Source organism: Vombatus ursinus, unplaced genomic scaffold (genome assembly GCF_900497805.2).
Source record: "Vombatus ursinus unplaced genomic scaffold, bare-nosed wombat genome assembly UNPS02015129.1, whole genome shotgun sequence".
Classification (NCBI taxonomy): Eukaryota; Metazoa; Chordata; class Mammalia; order Diprotodontia; family Vombatidae; genus Vombatus; species Vombatus ursinus.
Window position 1 is genome coordinate 396826 of NW_020954907.1, and position 15868 is coordinate 412693.

The 15868-nt window shown below is 38.2% G+C and overlaps 1 protein-coding gene across 4 annotated transcripts in view; it reads right to left on the reverse strand.

Moving 5' to 3' along the window:
• Positions 1 to 7527: 7527 nt before the first annotated feature.
• Positions 7528 to 15868, reverse strand: part of LOC114031270 — a 15500-nt gene continuing 7159 nt past the window's right edge. Inside the window, exons 2-3 of one of the 4 annotated variants that reach the window (XM_027846309.1) lie at positions 10655 to 10829; positions 7528 to 10180 (exon numbers count right to left, since the gene is read on the reverse strand). In XM_027846309.1, the coding sequence (XP_027702110.1) occupies positions 8857 to 10149 (1293 nt within the window). In that variant the 5' untranslated portion in view covers positions 10150 to 10180; positions 10655 to 10829 and the 3' untranslated portion in view covers positions 7528 to 8856. Of the gene's footprint in view, positions 10234 to 10654; positions 10830 to 15868 lie in introns of all 4 variants that reach the window. The other 3 variants (XM_027846308.1, XM_027846310.1, XM_027846311.1) reach the window with 3 other exon arrangements.

The window sequence follows — 15868 nt, forward strand, 5'->3', positions numbered from 1 at the left end:
GAAGACTGGTTTCTTTTTTCTTAACCCAGCACCGTCACCATTGTGATCTCCCACAGCCTAGTGAAAACTCTTTTCCTTGTTTGGGAACAAGCAAAGTGAGATAGACCGATGCTGTTTAAGACTTGGCATTCACATCTCACATTAATGATACCGCTCAAAATGCTGACAAATTTTTCCAGGCCAACCATAAACAAATTTCAGAATATGACAGATTTAAATGTACATATCATACTAAAAGTCATAATCTTCAATAAGGAGAGAATACTAGTTAAGCTTGGGGTTCATCTTTGAGTTTCTAATTATAAGCTACTACCAGCTGAGGGGCATTTCTGTTATTTCCATGACCTAAGAATGAATGTGTCAATCTCTCCCAGCTGTTGGCTACTGAGGGATGATCCTGGACCTTGGCAGTTTCTGACCCTTCCCCCCAACGTATCATTTTATTAGCGCTGGTTTTCTTACAATCCTGACAATGCTTGTAATTAAAGGGCAAAGCTTCTTTCCATTCCTTGATTTCTCTAAGTATAAAGGTTAAATAATTTCCCAGATAGGCAGTATGATGTTGATGATAGAGAGTTCAAGTCTGGGTTCAAATCTTTTCTCTGACTCATAGGGCTAATTGCACTTAACTTCTGTAGTACCAGGCTACTGTCTAAGACTATAAGCTGCCTTATACATGCCAATTGGGTTTGGTGGAAGGAGTTTTCTTACCCAGAATTCTCTAACCAACACTGAACTCTTATATGATCTGACCACAGCAAAGTAAATTCCATCTTCTCTTCAGCCCAATATTCTAGCCTGGCAAGATCTTTTTGAATCTTGATTCTCCTATCCAATGTAGTAGCTCTCTATCTCTCCCCATTTTGTGTCATCTACAAATTTGATGAACATGCTCATCTATGCTTTGTCCAAATGATTGATAAAAAATATTTTGGTATCAACTTGGAAGAGGTTTCAAAGTACCTTGGGAAGCACCCCCAAGGATATGTGCCTGTCTCTATGATATATGACATTTTTGACTGCTCTTTGGGTTCAGCCATTCAGACAGGTCTGAATCCCCCTAACATTTATCCCATATCTCTCCACATGTGTTTAACTTGCACAAGCATAGTATGATAAATTCAATTCATGCTTAATTCAACGAATACATAGAATCTGTTATCATGCCTGCCTTGTGGAACCTCTGGCTCCCTTTAAGGCACCACTCAATGCCACCTCCTACAGAAAGTCTTTCCTGATTTACTTCTGCTCACCCCAACTCCCTTTTATTAATGTTCTTCCCCCAAATTACCTTGTATTTACCTTGTATGTGCTTTTCATTTACTACCAATGGATGTGTTGCTCCACACTTCCTTCCCCCAACCCTAGTTAGAATATAAGGTCCTTGAAGGAAGTGACTGTTTTGTTTCTTTCTTTGTATCCCCAGCAACCTTCACAATTGGCTGGCGTAAAATAGGGACTTGAAAAATGTGTGTTGAGTTAAATTAAACTCAATTGACTATGACCTCCCTCTTGATGGACACTGTCTCTCTTAATGTGGGCTAAGATCATATTAGCTTCCTGGGGTCGGTAACACCTTCTTGGATCCTATTGAGTTTAAATGAATTGGGGATTGGGCTATGAAAAGGATAAAGACCCACCAAGCAGTTCTAAAACCTGTAGTTCAAATTTAAATGCGAAATACACAGTCAAGTTTGGATACCACCTGGCATGCATGATGTTGAATGGACTGCCAAGCTACTTTTTGGTGACAACACCTGTTCCTAGATCTTTTCTTAGATTTCAGGCCCATGTTCAGTCTTGACAGTTTTAAGGGACATATTGAGGGTTCTTTTGTTTTCTTTCCAAGCCACAGATTACAAAACAAGAAGGAACTGTATATAATGAAGCTTAACAGATGGAAAGAGCCATTCATGTCAGAGATGCAATATAATCTTCCCATTCACTCTCAACACATGTCCTTCATTTCAGTTGGGTGAGTTTCCTTTCTATCTTTCCTGTTTGCCCTGTCCTTTTAACTTTCCCTCTATGCCTGTGTTCCTCTTATCCTCTTTGTCTAGAATGTCCATAGTCCTCCCCACTATCTATTCAAAACTTATTAATTCTTCCATACCCACACCAGGACACAGTGTGATAATAGTGGAATACATACTGGGTTTGCAGGTAGGGGACCTGGTATTATCCTGACTCTTCCAGGTTAACTTAAATGCTTAGATCTCTTACCTTTGTAATTCTACATTGTACCCACTTATTTAGTAACCATAAGATACTCAGTTTTTTCTGTGCCCAAGTAGGTATTACCCAAATGGCAAAGCTAACTTAATTGAAGTGACCTTTAGATGATTCTTAAGTTCCTGTCCTTCTAGATGCCTACTCTTTTCCCCTTAAGTAACTTTTCCTTTCAGAAAGCAAGACATGCCCATTTAAAAAATGTTTTAGACATAAAGGGAAGTTTCTTTTCCCCTTTTTACTATATTTTAAAAGCATCTATTTTCCCTCCTCATTACCTTTAATTTGAAAGAAAAAAAGAAAAAGTTTTTGTAACAAAAATGCATAGTTAAGCAAAACAAATTCCCACATTGTCCAAGTCCGAAAATGTATGTCTTGTTTAGTAGCTCGAATTTATCACCTCTGTCAGATAATGGGTAGAATAATTCATCATAGGCCTCTGGAATCATGGTTGATCTTTGTGTCAGTTATAGTTCTTAAGTCTATCAGTCTTTAGAATGCTATTATTACTATCTAAGTGGTTCTGATCATTTTAAGGTAAGGACACTTTAAAGAACTAAGAGAGTAATGAGGATGGGTGAGATAATGAGTCAGTTGACATGGTTTAAATTCCATCACTTACAATTTGTGTTACCACCTCTCTAGTGATCAATTTCATCACCTGCAAAAACGATAGGACTAGATTGTCTCTCTCTAAGACAGGAGTTCTTATCCTTTTAGTGTGCCATGGATCTCCCTTTGGCAATCTACTGGACACTATGGACCCTTTCTCTTAATAATAGTTTTATACCCCCAGCACTGAATATAGTGCCTGGCACATGGTAGGTGCTTAATAAATGTTTATTGAATTGAAGTGGACCAGTGAGTGGCTTATTTAAATAATGTATCAAGGCTAAGTTAGATATAGACATATAAGTAAGATGGAACAGCATAGCAATGCCTACAAGATAATGAATTTAAGAGCACTGAAAGCCCTTATAATCCTTCAGCAACAAAGAGCCTAGTTTCTCCCTTATCACTGAAAAAGTTAGTGAAAATGGAAAATGACTTTCTTTTCTCCTCATCCATTTTGTCACCTGGAAGCCCTGTCCCAGTGAGGTCCTCCCATCTCCGTTTGGTCTTATTTCCCTTCCCCCACCCCAGTTGTGCCCTACATCTCCTCTGGCATAACCACCTCTCCCAAATTATTTGAGAGTAATATTTTTATACCAATTACCCCAAGTGTGAAAATTGTTGATTCTATCTCTCCTTGGGTGTTTTTCTTTTCCTGTGTATGTTTTCTCAACTGGTTTTGATAAAATTAGGCAAGTTCTCCTGGCTATTGGCTTTTCCTGGAGCTTAGGCCAAGGAAGTGAGTACAGAAATTTTGGTGGACCCATTAAATCATTTAGTAAAGTAAATCTTTCCTTCATCTATCTATATACCCAGGATTCTCACTTTGATCTGTTCTTAGCAGTGTGGCTAGATGTGGAAGAAGGCAGTTGGAGAGTTGGGGTGTTTAGCACAAAATCCCTGGATATGGAGTCAAAGAATCTGGGTTTCAAGCCTGCTCTTTCCACTTACCACCTAAGTGACCTTGGGCAAGTCATTTAAGCTCTTTGGGCCTCAGTCTACTTATCTGTAAATTGAAATGATTGGATTAGATGGCCTCTTCTAGCCCTAAAACCTATTCCCTATAAGCCCCTAGTAACATGCTTCCATCAAACACTACCATCTTCCACTGACTTACTCAAAGATTGATAGAGGATAGAGGAGGGAAGGAAAAGGAAAGTGGCTATCCTCCTTTTTGTTTTAAAGAAAAATCAATTTTATTTTTATTTCCCATTGATTTTCCTCTCACCTCCCCTCCCCCTTTACTCATTAAGAAACTAAGAAAAATAAAACTTGTTACAAATATGTAGAGTCAAGGAAAACACATTCCTACATTAGACATGTCCAAAACAAAAAAACCAAATAATATCCTTCAATATGCACCATGAATCCATTTACTTATGTATTTGGAGGTGGACGATATTTTATCACATGTCCTCTGAAACTGTGGTTGTTCATTGTGTTGATGACAGTTCTTAAACATTTCACAGTTAATTGTCTTTACGATAATGTTTTAGTATAAGTTGTTCTTGTTCTGCTCACTTCACTTTGCATCAGTTCATACAAGTCTTCCCAGGTTTCTTTGAAACTAACCGTCTTATTTTTTTATATCACAATACTATTCCATCACATACATAACACATAACTTGTTGAGTCATTCTTCAATTGATGGAAACCTCTTCAATCCTAATTTATTACTACAAAAAAGAGCTACAATAAATATTTTTACAGATAAGGGTCATTTCCTTTTTTTGTTGTTGTTGACCTCTTTGGGGCATGGACCTAATAGAAGTATGCCTGGGTCACAGGGTATGCAATGTTTAATGGTTTTGGGAGCATAGTTCCAAATATCTTTCCAGAATGGTTGGAGCAGGCTTGAAACCATAGCTCCACTAATAGTACATTAATATATCTGTCTTTCCATAGCCCCTCCAGCATTTGTCATTTTCCAACTTTGCCAAACTGATGAGTATAAAGGGGTATCTCAGCCTTGTCTTAATTTGGATTTCTCTAATTATTGGAGATTTAGAACATGTTTTCATATGGCTATTGATGGCTTGAATTTCTTCCTCTCAAAACTACCTGTTCATGGGGCAGCTAAGTGGTGCAGTGAATAGAGCACTAGCCCTGGATTCAGGAGCACCTGAGTTCAAATCCAGCCTCAGACACATTAACACTCACTAGCTGTGTGACTCTGGGCAAGTCACTTATCCCCAATTGCCTCAAAAAAAAAAAAACCACACAAACAAACAAAAAAACCCAACAAACTACCTATTCATATCTTTTGGCCATTGATCAACCGAAATGGATCTTACTCTTAAAAATTTGACTCAATTCCCTATATATCTTACAAGTGAGACCTTTATCAGAGAAATTTGCTGCAAAGACTTTCCCTCAACTTCCTGCTTGTTTTCAAATTTTATCTGCATTGGTTTGTGCAAAGACTTTTTCATTTTATATAATTGAGATTGTCCACTTTACCTCCTGTGAACCTCTCTACTCGTTTAGTCATGGATTCTTCCCCTATCCATATATTTGACAGGTAATTTCTTCCATGCTCCTCTGATTTGTTTATGATGTTACCCTTTATGTCTAAATCATGTAACTATTTGCAGCTCTTCTTAATACATGGTGTGAGATGTTGGTCTATACCAAGTTTCTGCCAGACTGCTTTCCAATTTTCCCTCAAACACTTTTTGTTGCATAGTGAGTTCTGAGTACTTGCTGCATAGCTGGAATATCTGAGTTTACTGAACACTAGCCTGTTTGCTCATTTACTATTGTATACCTAATCTGTTCCACTCGTTAACATTTCTGTTTCTTACTCAGTACCAAATTGTTTTAATGATTATGGCTTTGCAGTATAGTTTGAGACCTAATACTATCAGATCCCCTTCCTTCCCACTTTTCTCAGTAATTTTCTTGATTTTAAACTTTTTTCCTCCAGATGAATTGTGTTATTATTTTTTCTAGTTCTTTAAAACAGTCCTTTAGTAGTTTGTCATGGAACTGAATAAGTAAATTAATTTAGGTGACATTATCATTTTTATTATATTGATTCTCCCTCCCCATAAGTAATTAATATTTCTCCAATTATTTAGAGCTTTCTTTGTTTGTATGAAGACATATTTGTAATTTGTATTTGTAATTATGTTCACATAATTCCTATATGTGTCTTGGCACATGGATTCCCAAGTATTTTATACTGCCTGCAGGTATTTTAAATAGAATTTGTCTTTCTATTTATTCCTGGTGGATTTTGTTAGTAATATACAGAAATACTAGTAATCTGTATGGATTTATGTCATATATTGCACATTTGCTGGAGCTGTTAATGTACTCTCTAGGGTTCTCTAAGTAAATCATATTAGCTACACAAAGTGATAATTTTGTTTCTTTTCTTAACCTTATTCTTCTCATTTCTTTTATTTATCTTATTTCTATAGCATTTCTATCACTATATTGAATAATAATGGTGATAATGGACATCTTTTCTGTATCTTTGATCTTAATGGAAAGGCCTCTAGCTTTTTCCCATTACAGATAATGCTAGCTCTTGGTATTTACATAGATACTACTTATCATTTTAAAGAAAGCTGTCTATTTCTATGTTTTCTAGAGTTTTTAATAGGAATGCCTGTTGTATCTTACCAAAAGCTTTTTTTCTGGATCTATTGATATAATCATGATTATTCTCGGTTTTTTTTTAATTAACATGATGTATTTTTTTTATTTGTTATTATGGTTCTCCATGACCCCACGTGGAGTTTTCTTGGCAGAGACACTGGAATGCCATTTCCTTCTCCAGTTCACTTTATAGATGAGAAACTGAGGCAAACATGGTTAAGTGACTTGCTCAGGGTCACAGAGCTAGCAAGTGTCTGAGATCAGGTTTGAACTCACACAGGTGAGTCTTCCTGACTCCAGGTCTAGTACTATATCTACTGTACCACCTAGCTGCCTCTATTCTATTTATTATTGAATTTTGTTCATTATTGAATAATGAATATTGTTTAATATTGAACTATCCCTGTATTCTATCCATATATATGTATATGTATATATGTGTGTGTGTGTGTGTGTATTATATATGTATATATATATATATATCCTGGTCATAGTCTATAACTTTTATTTTAAAAATTTACATCAATGTTCATTAAGGATATTGGTATATAGTTTCCATCTCTGTTTTAAATCTCTCTTGTTTGGATATGGAGACCACATTTGTGTCATAGAAGGACTTTGGTAGTATTCCCTCTTACTTTTTTTTCAAAAGTTTATGTAGTATTGGGATTAATTGTTTTTTAAATATTTGATAAAATTTACTTAGAAATCAATCTGGTTATGTTTTCCACCCCTTTGGGAGTTCACTTATGGCTCATTCCATTACTTTTTTCTAAGATGAGATTATTTAAATATTCTTTCCTATTCTGTTAATCTGGGCAATTTATGTTGTTGTGAATATTCTTCCATTTCATTTACACTATCAGTTTTATTGGCATATAGTTGGGTAAAATAGCTCCTAATAATTTCTTTCATTCCTTCTTCATTCACTCTTTTTCATTTTTAATAATGGTTATTTGGTTTTCTTCTTTCTCTTTAAAAATCAAGGTAGCTATGGTTTCTCTATTTTATATTTTTCTTTTTAAAAATTATATTGAATTTTCAAAAATTATATTTTATTTTCAAAAATAATATTTTCCCTTCCACTTCCTACCTTCTCCATTGAGAAAACAAGAAAAACAAAAATAAAGTTGCCAATCAGTACCAGCTATACCCAATGCCAATAAAGAGTCCCCCGTAATCTCTTTCTGACCAGTTGTCTGACTCTCTTATCATCTCAGGGCTGAGAGCTTCCAAAGCTGCTGCTGCTGCTACTTCTGTGGCTGTTACTACTGCCCCATGTGTGGGCTCTAAAGGTCAGGCCTCCACACCGATGTTACTGACTTCTCCCACCCACCTCCTAAGTTTTATTGGGAAATGCCTCACCTTGACCTTTCGTTGTCCCTGCTACTTCAAAATTTGATTTGAAGCATTATTTTAAGATTGTTGGGAGGGATTGTTGGGATAGATCAGCTGAGTAGCCATCCCCTAATCCACCATCTTGTCTCTGCCATTTTCTTCACTGGAAGTCTTCAAGAACTAGATGATTCTGCATCACAAATATACTAGATGAGATTAATGCTAAACTAAGGGTTAGATTCAATGTCCTCTGAGGTCCTATGAGGGGCAGCTAGGTGGTGCAGTACATAAAGTACTGGTCCTAGAGACAGGAATACTTGAGTTCAAATTTGGCTTCAGAAAATCATTAACTTGTATGACACTGGGTGAGTCATTTACCCTCTATAGGCCGCCATTTCATCAACTGTAAAATAGAGTTAATAATAGCACCTACCTCGTGGAGTTTTTATGAGGCCCAAATATTTGCAAAGCACTTAGCATAGTGCTTAGCACATAGTGAATACTTAATAAACACTTGTTTCTTTCCTTTTTATGATTGGATAACCCCAATAACATCTATCAAGTGCCTATTGTGTGCAATGGGAGTTGGCAAAACTAAGCCAAAGAAAGAAGCAGTCCCTATCCTCTAGGAGATTAATGCAGGAGAGGAGTGGAACAGGAAGAGGGAAAGAGAACAAATGATCAAGGCGGTCAGGATGGATTTCTCATGGAATCTTTGCACATGAACTGAGCCTTAAAGGAAAGCAGGGAGCCTAAGAGGCTGAAGAGAGGAGAGAAAACACATTCCAATAATATGAGACAACCTGTGCAAAGGCAGAGATGGGAGCTGGAATGCCAAATTCAAGGGAATAGTATTCCATTGGCTCGACCTCTTTGGGAGCTTAGGTAACAGACTTTTAGGATACCATGAATCAATATCAAATTTTAGACAAATGGCATGATAAAAAGAAAGCATAAGAAGAACCCTGTCCCCCCCTCCAAAAAAAGAGGAATTGTTCATTACTGTACTGACCTCTCAATGGAGGTTGAGGAACCTTCAAGTCTATCTCCAGTTACTGGGCAGGACAACATCTAAGCCAGCCCTATCCCATCTCCTAGCCACCTGTTGTTTTTCAACTGTAGAGAGACATACTGACAGAAACATAAGCCATCATTCATGTGGCCTTCCTCTTCCACTTCTTCAGAGAGGGGAAAATGCTTATTAGCAACACAGCAGGCATAACTGGAAGAATAGCGGATTATTGCACTTTGGAACATCTCCTTAGCAGAAGGGTTTTCATCAGGAAAGGTATCCAGGAAAACTTTTTCACATTCTTTAAGTGAAATATATACAAAGGAGAGTTTATTTATAGTTTCATAGCCCATCAGCACAGAGTGATTGGCCAGAATGAGGTTGGCTTCTCCTACTTTTAGATTCAACTCTCTTAATTTCTCTTTTCTTGATCTTCTAGCCCAACACATCATATTTACCACCAAGGCCACTATGCTCATACTCAGAAGCAGCATAGGGAAGTGCAACATGAGGAAAAGTAAAACAAACTTTGATACTGACCGTTGTAAATAAGGATGTACAACAAACAAAGTTACTATAGCAAAGGCAAATAAAAATATGGCAAAGATTGAGAGGATAATGCATAAAGTGATCCTGCAACTCAAATATCGCAAACAGCATTTGGGAGAAGAGACCTCGTTCAGGATGTTAATGGCTCTTCTATAAACCTCTGGATCATCTATGACCATTTTCAGTGGATCAGGGATATTAGATGAGCCGAAGGTTCCCAATTTCCATGATGGAAGGTTGTCTTTATTGATACAGGGAAGGATCATCAGTGTTTTCCCATTGTAGATTGAGGAGAGCTGATATGGGACAAGTGTGGAATGCTTCATGAGATGGTTAGGTGTGCAGATGGCCTTGATGATCTTTTCATAGAAGGAGGTGTCATTGACATCCAAATATGTTAAATGGTTCAAATGAAGTGGAATCTGACAGGGCTTTAGCATAATGGGGATAACGGGCTTTCTCTCCATACAGTAACGAAAGACAGAGAGATTGGCCTCCAACAAACACCATCTGCTCTGGACAAAGTCTTGGCTAAGGATTAACAACATCTTTTGACTCTGCTGGATGCAATCAACCATGTTCTCAATTATGTTTTTCCCTGGAAGAAAGTCCCGCTCATGGTAGCAGATCCTCAGATCTGAGTAATCAGTCTCTAGTTTTCTAATGAATTTGTGGGCCCAAGAGGAGTCCAGGCTGCTGTAGCTCACAAAGAAATGGAATGCTTCATTGCCTGTCAGCAGAGGGATGGTAAGAGATGCATTTTCTTGTAACTTTTCCTTGTCTGGTTTTTCAATCGAATCCATCTCTTTTGATCCTTCCAAGTGGCATCAGTTACTGGAGAGAACATACACCCCCACAATTAATTTGTGAGAAAGGTTACCATGGACCTGAAACAGACATCAAAGAGTCATCTAATACATATTCCTGTCTTCAATTCAGTTCAACAAGATCTGATTAAACACCTACTGAAGACCAAGTACTATGTACAACACTAGAGATACAAAGGCCACCTTCCTCCCCACAAAAGGAATGGTCATCACTGGAACCAAGGAACTGACATTCAACTACGTCAATCCAGAAAGATATGTAACTATCATAGCCAAGCCAACAGGCATTTAGGAAATGACTACCATCATCAATGTACTGGGAGCTCCTTGCACTGATGAGACCACTGATCCTGTTTGACTAACATTGCTATGCTCATTCTAAAAGGCTGCCATTTAGGACACATTAGACTATTTCCATAGGAGGAATAGGGCAATAGGGCAGAATATAATTTCCTTTTCTAGGTTGTCATGTTAACGTTACCTAAAATTAACCTTTGTAGAAACTTCAGACTAGACAGCGTTCTCTTTTTCATCTCAGATAAACCACAAATGCTCAACCAAAATACTGGGTACTGTCACATTCAGATTCGAATCCAGGAATGCTTCTAATTGCTCTTGTTCCTGGGAGGGGATAAGTGCCGATCCAGGGTGGAATTCTAAAAAAAGGGATTCAAAATGTCAGAAATGTCATGATCAATCAAGCAATTGGCATTTATTAAGCCTTTACTATGTGAAAATGCACCTCCAGACTTTCAGGAGCCAAGATGGCGGAGTAAAAAGTAAATCTCTCTCATCCTCCTTTATTGACCTCGGAAAGTCCAGAAAATATTGCCCCAGGAAAAACCCTAGAACAGCTGAGCCAGAAGAAAGATGGGGTGCATCGGTCTTGTAGCCCAGGAAACTTGGGGGATTAATGGGAAAGGCCCGTCTCACTCTGGGGAAGGGGGAGCAGTACAGGACAGGAGGTGTCCCAGCAAGCCAGCAGCAAACCCCTTCTCAGAAAACCAGGGGGAGATCTTGAGCCACAGGGTGGTGGAGCAAGCAAGTGCCAACACCGGGACCCACAAGTGCCTCAGCATGGGCAGGGGGACCGGTAGACAACAGCTCAGAAAACTACCACGTGTACCTATGTTCTTCAGCAACAGAATCTCCTGGTGCTTCAGCACAACTCCAGGAAGCACAACTCCAGGAGGCACAGCTCTGGGCTGGCAGACATCCTCCAGCTACCAAACATTCAAGTGTTTTAAAGAAGCCCAGGTGAGCAGAAGTCCTCCAAGGGCCAGACTCCCCATGCCCACCTTGAGAACTAAAGTGTTACTGACCCTACCTCAGCACCAGGTAAGCTGCCAGATGCCTACAGCCTCCAGCTGCCAGCACTTAAGGTCCCAGCATACAAAGCCAGTGACCAGGTCCCAGGTTCCCAGCACAAGAAGCTTGGGTCAGTGTCCTCTGTGCTCCAGCAGGAAAGCTCAATTTTAAAAGCCAGGACATAGGCAAACACCATGAGCAAAAAGCAGAAATGGACAATGACCACAGATTCTTATTATGGGGACAGGGAAGACCAAGGTACTAATTCAGGAGAGGACAAGATTGTCAATATACCCACATCCAAAACCTCAAACGGGAATATGAACTGGTCTCAAGCCCAAAAAGCCTTCTTGGAAGAGCTCAAGAAGAATTTTAAAGGTCAAGTAAGAGAGGTAGAAGATAAAAATTGGGAAAATAAATGAGAGGTATGCTAGAGAGAGTCAATAGCTTGGAAAAGGAAGGGCAAAAGTTGACTGTAGAAAATGTCCTTAAAAATACAATTGGCTAAATGGAAAAAAGTACACTGAAGAAATCAACTCCTTAAAAAGTAGAATTGACAAAATGGAAAAGGAAGCACAAAAACTCACTGAAGAGAAGAACCCCTTAAAAAGTAAAATGGGACAAATGGAAAAGGAGGTGCTAAATCTAACAGAAGGAAACAATTCATTAAAAATTAGAATTGGGCAAGTGGAAGCTAATGATTCTATGAGATAACAAGAAACAGTCAAACAGAAACAAAAGAATGAAAAAACAGAAGTGTAAAATACCTCATTGGTAAAACAACTGACCTGGAAAATAGATCCAGAAGAGATAACTCAAAAATTATTGGTTTACCTGAAAACCATGATGAAAAAAAGACCCTGGACAGCATCTTTCAAGAAATCATCAAAGGAAACTGCCCTGAGGTCCTAGAACCAGAAAGCAAAATAGCCATTGAAAGAATCCACTGATCACCTCCTGAAATTGAAAATGCCAAGGGATATTGTAGCCAAATTCCAAAATTACCAAGTCAAAGAGAAAATATCACAAATAGCCGGGAAGAAATAATTTAAATACCATGGAACCACAGTCAGGATTATGCAGGACTTTGCAGCTTCTACATTAAAAGATCAGAGCATGTGGAATACGATATTCCATAAAACAGAGGATCTTGGATTACAACCAAGGATCAACTACCCAGTGAAATTGAGCATAATTGTTTAGGGAAGGAGATGGACAGTCAAAGGAGAGGGAGGGAAGTCCAAACCTTCCTGATGAAAAGACCAGTGCTCAGCAGAAAATTTGATCTTTAAATACAAGACTCAAAAGAGGTATAAAAAGGTAAACAGGAAAGAATAAACAAATGTTATCAATAAGGGCAAATTGTTTACATCCTTACTGGAAAAGATGACACTTGTAACTCTTGAGAACTGTGTCATTATTACAACATTTTAAAAAAGTATACATAGATAGAGGGCATGGGTATAAGTTGACTTTGATGTGATGATAAAAAATCTAATTAAGCGGTGAAAAGGGATTGTTCTAGGCGAGGAAAGGAGGAGGCAGACTAGAAAATTATGTCACATGAAAAGGCACAAAAACCTATTACAACAGAGGGAAAGAGGAGAGGGAGATGAGCATTGTTTGAACTTTACTCTCATCAGATTTGGCTCAAAGAGGGAATAACATAATCAGTTAGGTATAGAAATCTAACTTACCCTATAGGAAGTAGGATGGGAAAGAGAAAAGGGAGGGAGTGGATAGAAGGGAAGGAAGAAGTAGTAAGGGTAAAGGGGAAGAAAAAGGAGGGGGCTGATAGAAGGGAGGGCAGACTGAGGGAGGCGGTGGTATAAAGCAAAACTCTAGTGAGGAGGGAAAGGGAGAAAGAAGAGAGAAAAGCATAAATGGGGGGGTGGGGGGAAATAGGATGGAGAGAAAGACACAAATAGTAATCATAACTGTGAATGTGAATGGGATGAATTCTCCCATAAAACATAAGTGGATAGTAGAGTGGATTGAGAACTATAATTCTACAATATGCTATTTAAAAAACTGGAAAGACTTATACAAACTGATGCTGAGTGAAATAAGGAGAACCAGGAGAACATCGTACACAGTAACAGCCACATTGTGCAATGACTGACTTTGATAGACTTAGCTCTTCTCAGCAATGCAAGGATCTTAGACAGCTCCAAAAGACTCATGATGGAAAATGCAATCCACATCCAGAGAAAGAACTTTGGAGTCTGAATGCAGATGGAAGCATACTATTTGCTCTCCTTTTCTTTTGTTGTTTTCTTTTATTTCTTCTTTCTCGTGGTTCCTCCCATTTGTTCTAATTCTTCTTTACAACATGACTAATGTGAAAATATGTTTAATATGAATGTATAAGCACAGCCTATATCAGATTGGATGCCATCTTGGGGAGGGGGGAGGAGAGGAAGGGGGACAAAATTTAGAACTCAGAATCTTATGGAAGAGAATGTTGAAAACTAAAAATAAATAAATTATTTTTTAAAAAAAGAAAAAAAAAGAAAATGCACCTCCAACAGCATGATCATTTTCTAAGGATAATTCTTTAGAGTTTCATTTCCAGGAATCATTCTTCCCCTAATGGGAAATAGCTTTTGAAATAAATTATTCTAGAGGATGGATTGTTTACAAGAGGAAAAAATGTGCAATTTCTCCCAAAGTTAACTTATGCCCTATGAGAAAATTTAGACTATGATGTGAATGTTCCCTCCAATGATATAGAATGCAATGCCATCACACTTGTCCATCCTATGCAACTTGTCCAATATGGAAAAGAGCATTAATTATGTCACTGTATCTTAATTCTCCCATGCAATTGTCCAGAATTTGACCTGATTGTAGCCTGAGGTTACTGCTGTATTAGACAGCATTTGCTCCCATTTCATAGCATGTGTGCAAAAACATAGTCATGATATGAGAAGGAACTAGTCCCTGGAGAGTGCAAGGGAACCAGGAATCACAGGTCAGAAATATGCCATAGGTTGGTACTCTCTGCCTCCATTATTTGTACTCCTTTTGAAGCAAGTATAGCCAAAGTTTGTTTAGAGATTTCTTCAGTTATTTGTATAGTCCCAAAAGACAGAGAGAGAGGCAGCATAGTGTCATGAAGAGGGCCCTGGACTTGGAGCCTGGATTCAAACCCAGGTCTTCCTATGTGACCACAAATACGTCATTTAACTTCTCTGAGCTTCAATCATATTAATCGGCAAAAGAGGGACAATAATACTTGTGTAGTGTAATATAATGTGATGGAGGACTGGATTTGCACTTAGGAAGACTTAAGCTCAGCTCCTGTATGTGATCCTGGCAATTCACTTAATCTTTCTGAGCCCCAGTTTTATCATCTATAAAATGGAGATAATGACTGCTATAGTACCTACCTCACAAACTTGTTGTGAGGCTCAAATGAGCATTAATGGATAAAATACTCTTCAGAAATGTAAAAGTGCTATTTAAATGCCAGTTATTTTAGCATTAGTATTACTTTCCAAGGTTGTGGTGAGAAATGCTCTTAGATAGCTACAAAGTGTTTAATAAATGTGAACTCTCATTCTGATTATTATAGGGGAAGGCAGAGAAAGAATGAGAAAAGACACATTCTCCAAGCAATGGCTACAAGTCTATCCCAATATAGGATCACAGATTTAGAGATAAGTTTCAGAGGCCATCAAGTCTAACCCTTATTTTTCCTCATCTCTAGATGAGAAACCAAAAACAAAGTGGAGGTAAAGTGTCTTGCCCAAGATCCCTCAGGTAGTAAGTGGAAGAGTTAGAATTCAAACTCTGGGCTGGTAGCACCATGTCCAGTACTCTAAGTTCAACCCTTTTTCCACCATGCCTCAATGCCACAGGTCCCCTGACTCCAAATCCATTTTTTATCTTTGCTATGCCATGCTTTCTCCTACATTCCTTAAATCAGTCACTCAGGATTAGCAACTGTTATACAAGTCTCCAAAAAGCTCAATAGAAAAATTAAATGTCTTGATAATTTCACAGTGTATTATAATTTTCCTTGTTCCAGTGCCATGCTCTGGTATCATTTGCCCCATCTGGATTCTGCAGAAGAATTAGAAAGAATGCTTCAATTTGACATTAAAGCCAGTTGGGAAGAAATGGCATCCCCTTCTGCTGCTGTCACTGAATTTGCTGAAATGTGACACATCACTATGCATGAGGAATTCATTAGGGGCAGGGCTCTTGAAATGACAATAAAATCAACTGAGAGGGATGAGACAACCCTATTTAGTCTCTGGAAGTCTGTGTGTGTGTGTGTATGTGTGTGTGTGTGTGTCTGTCTGTCTGTTCATCTCTCTCTCTCTCATACACATACACACACACACACACAGAGTACTTTTGAAAGACAGTAGCTTGGTAT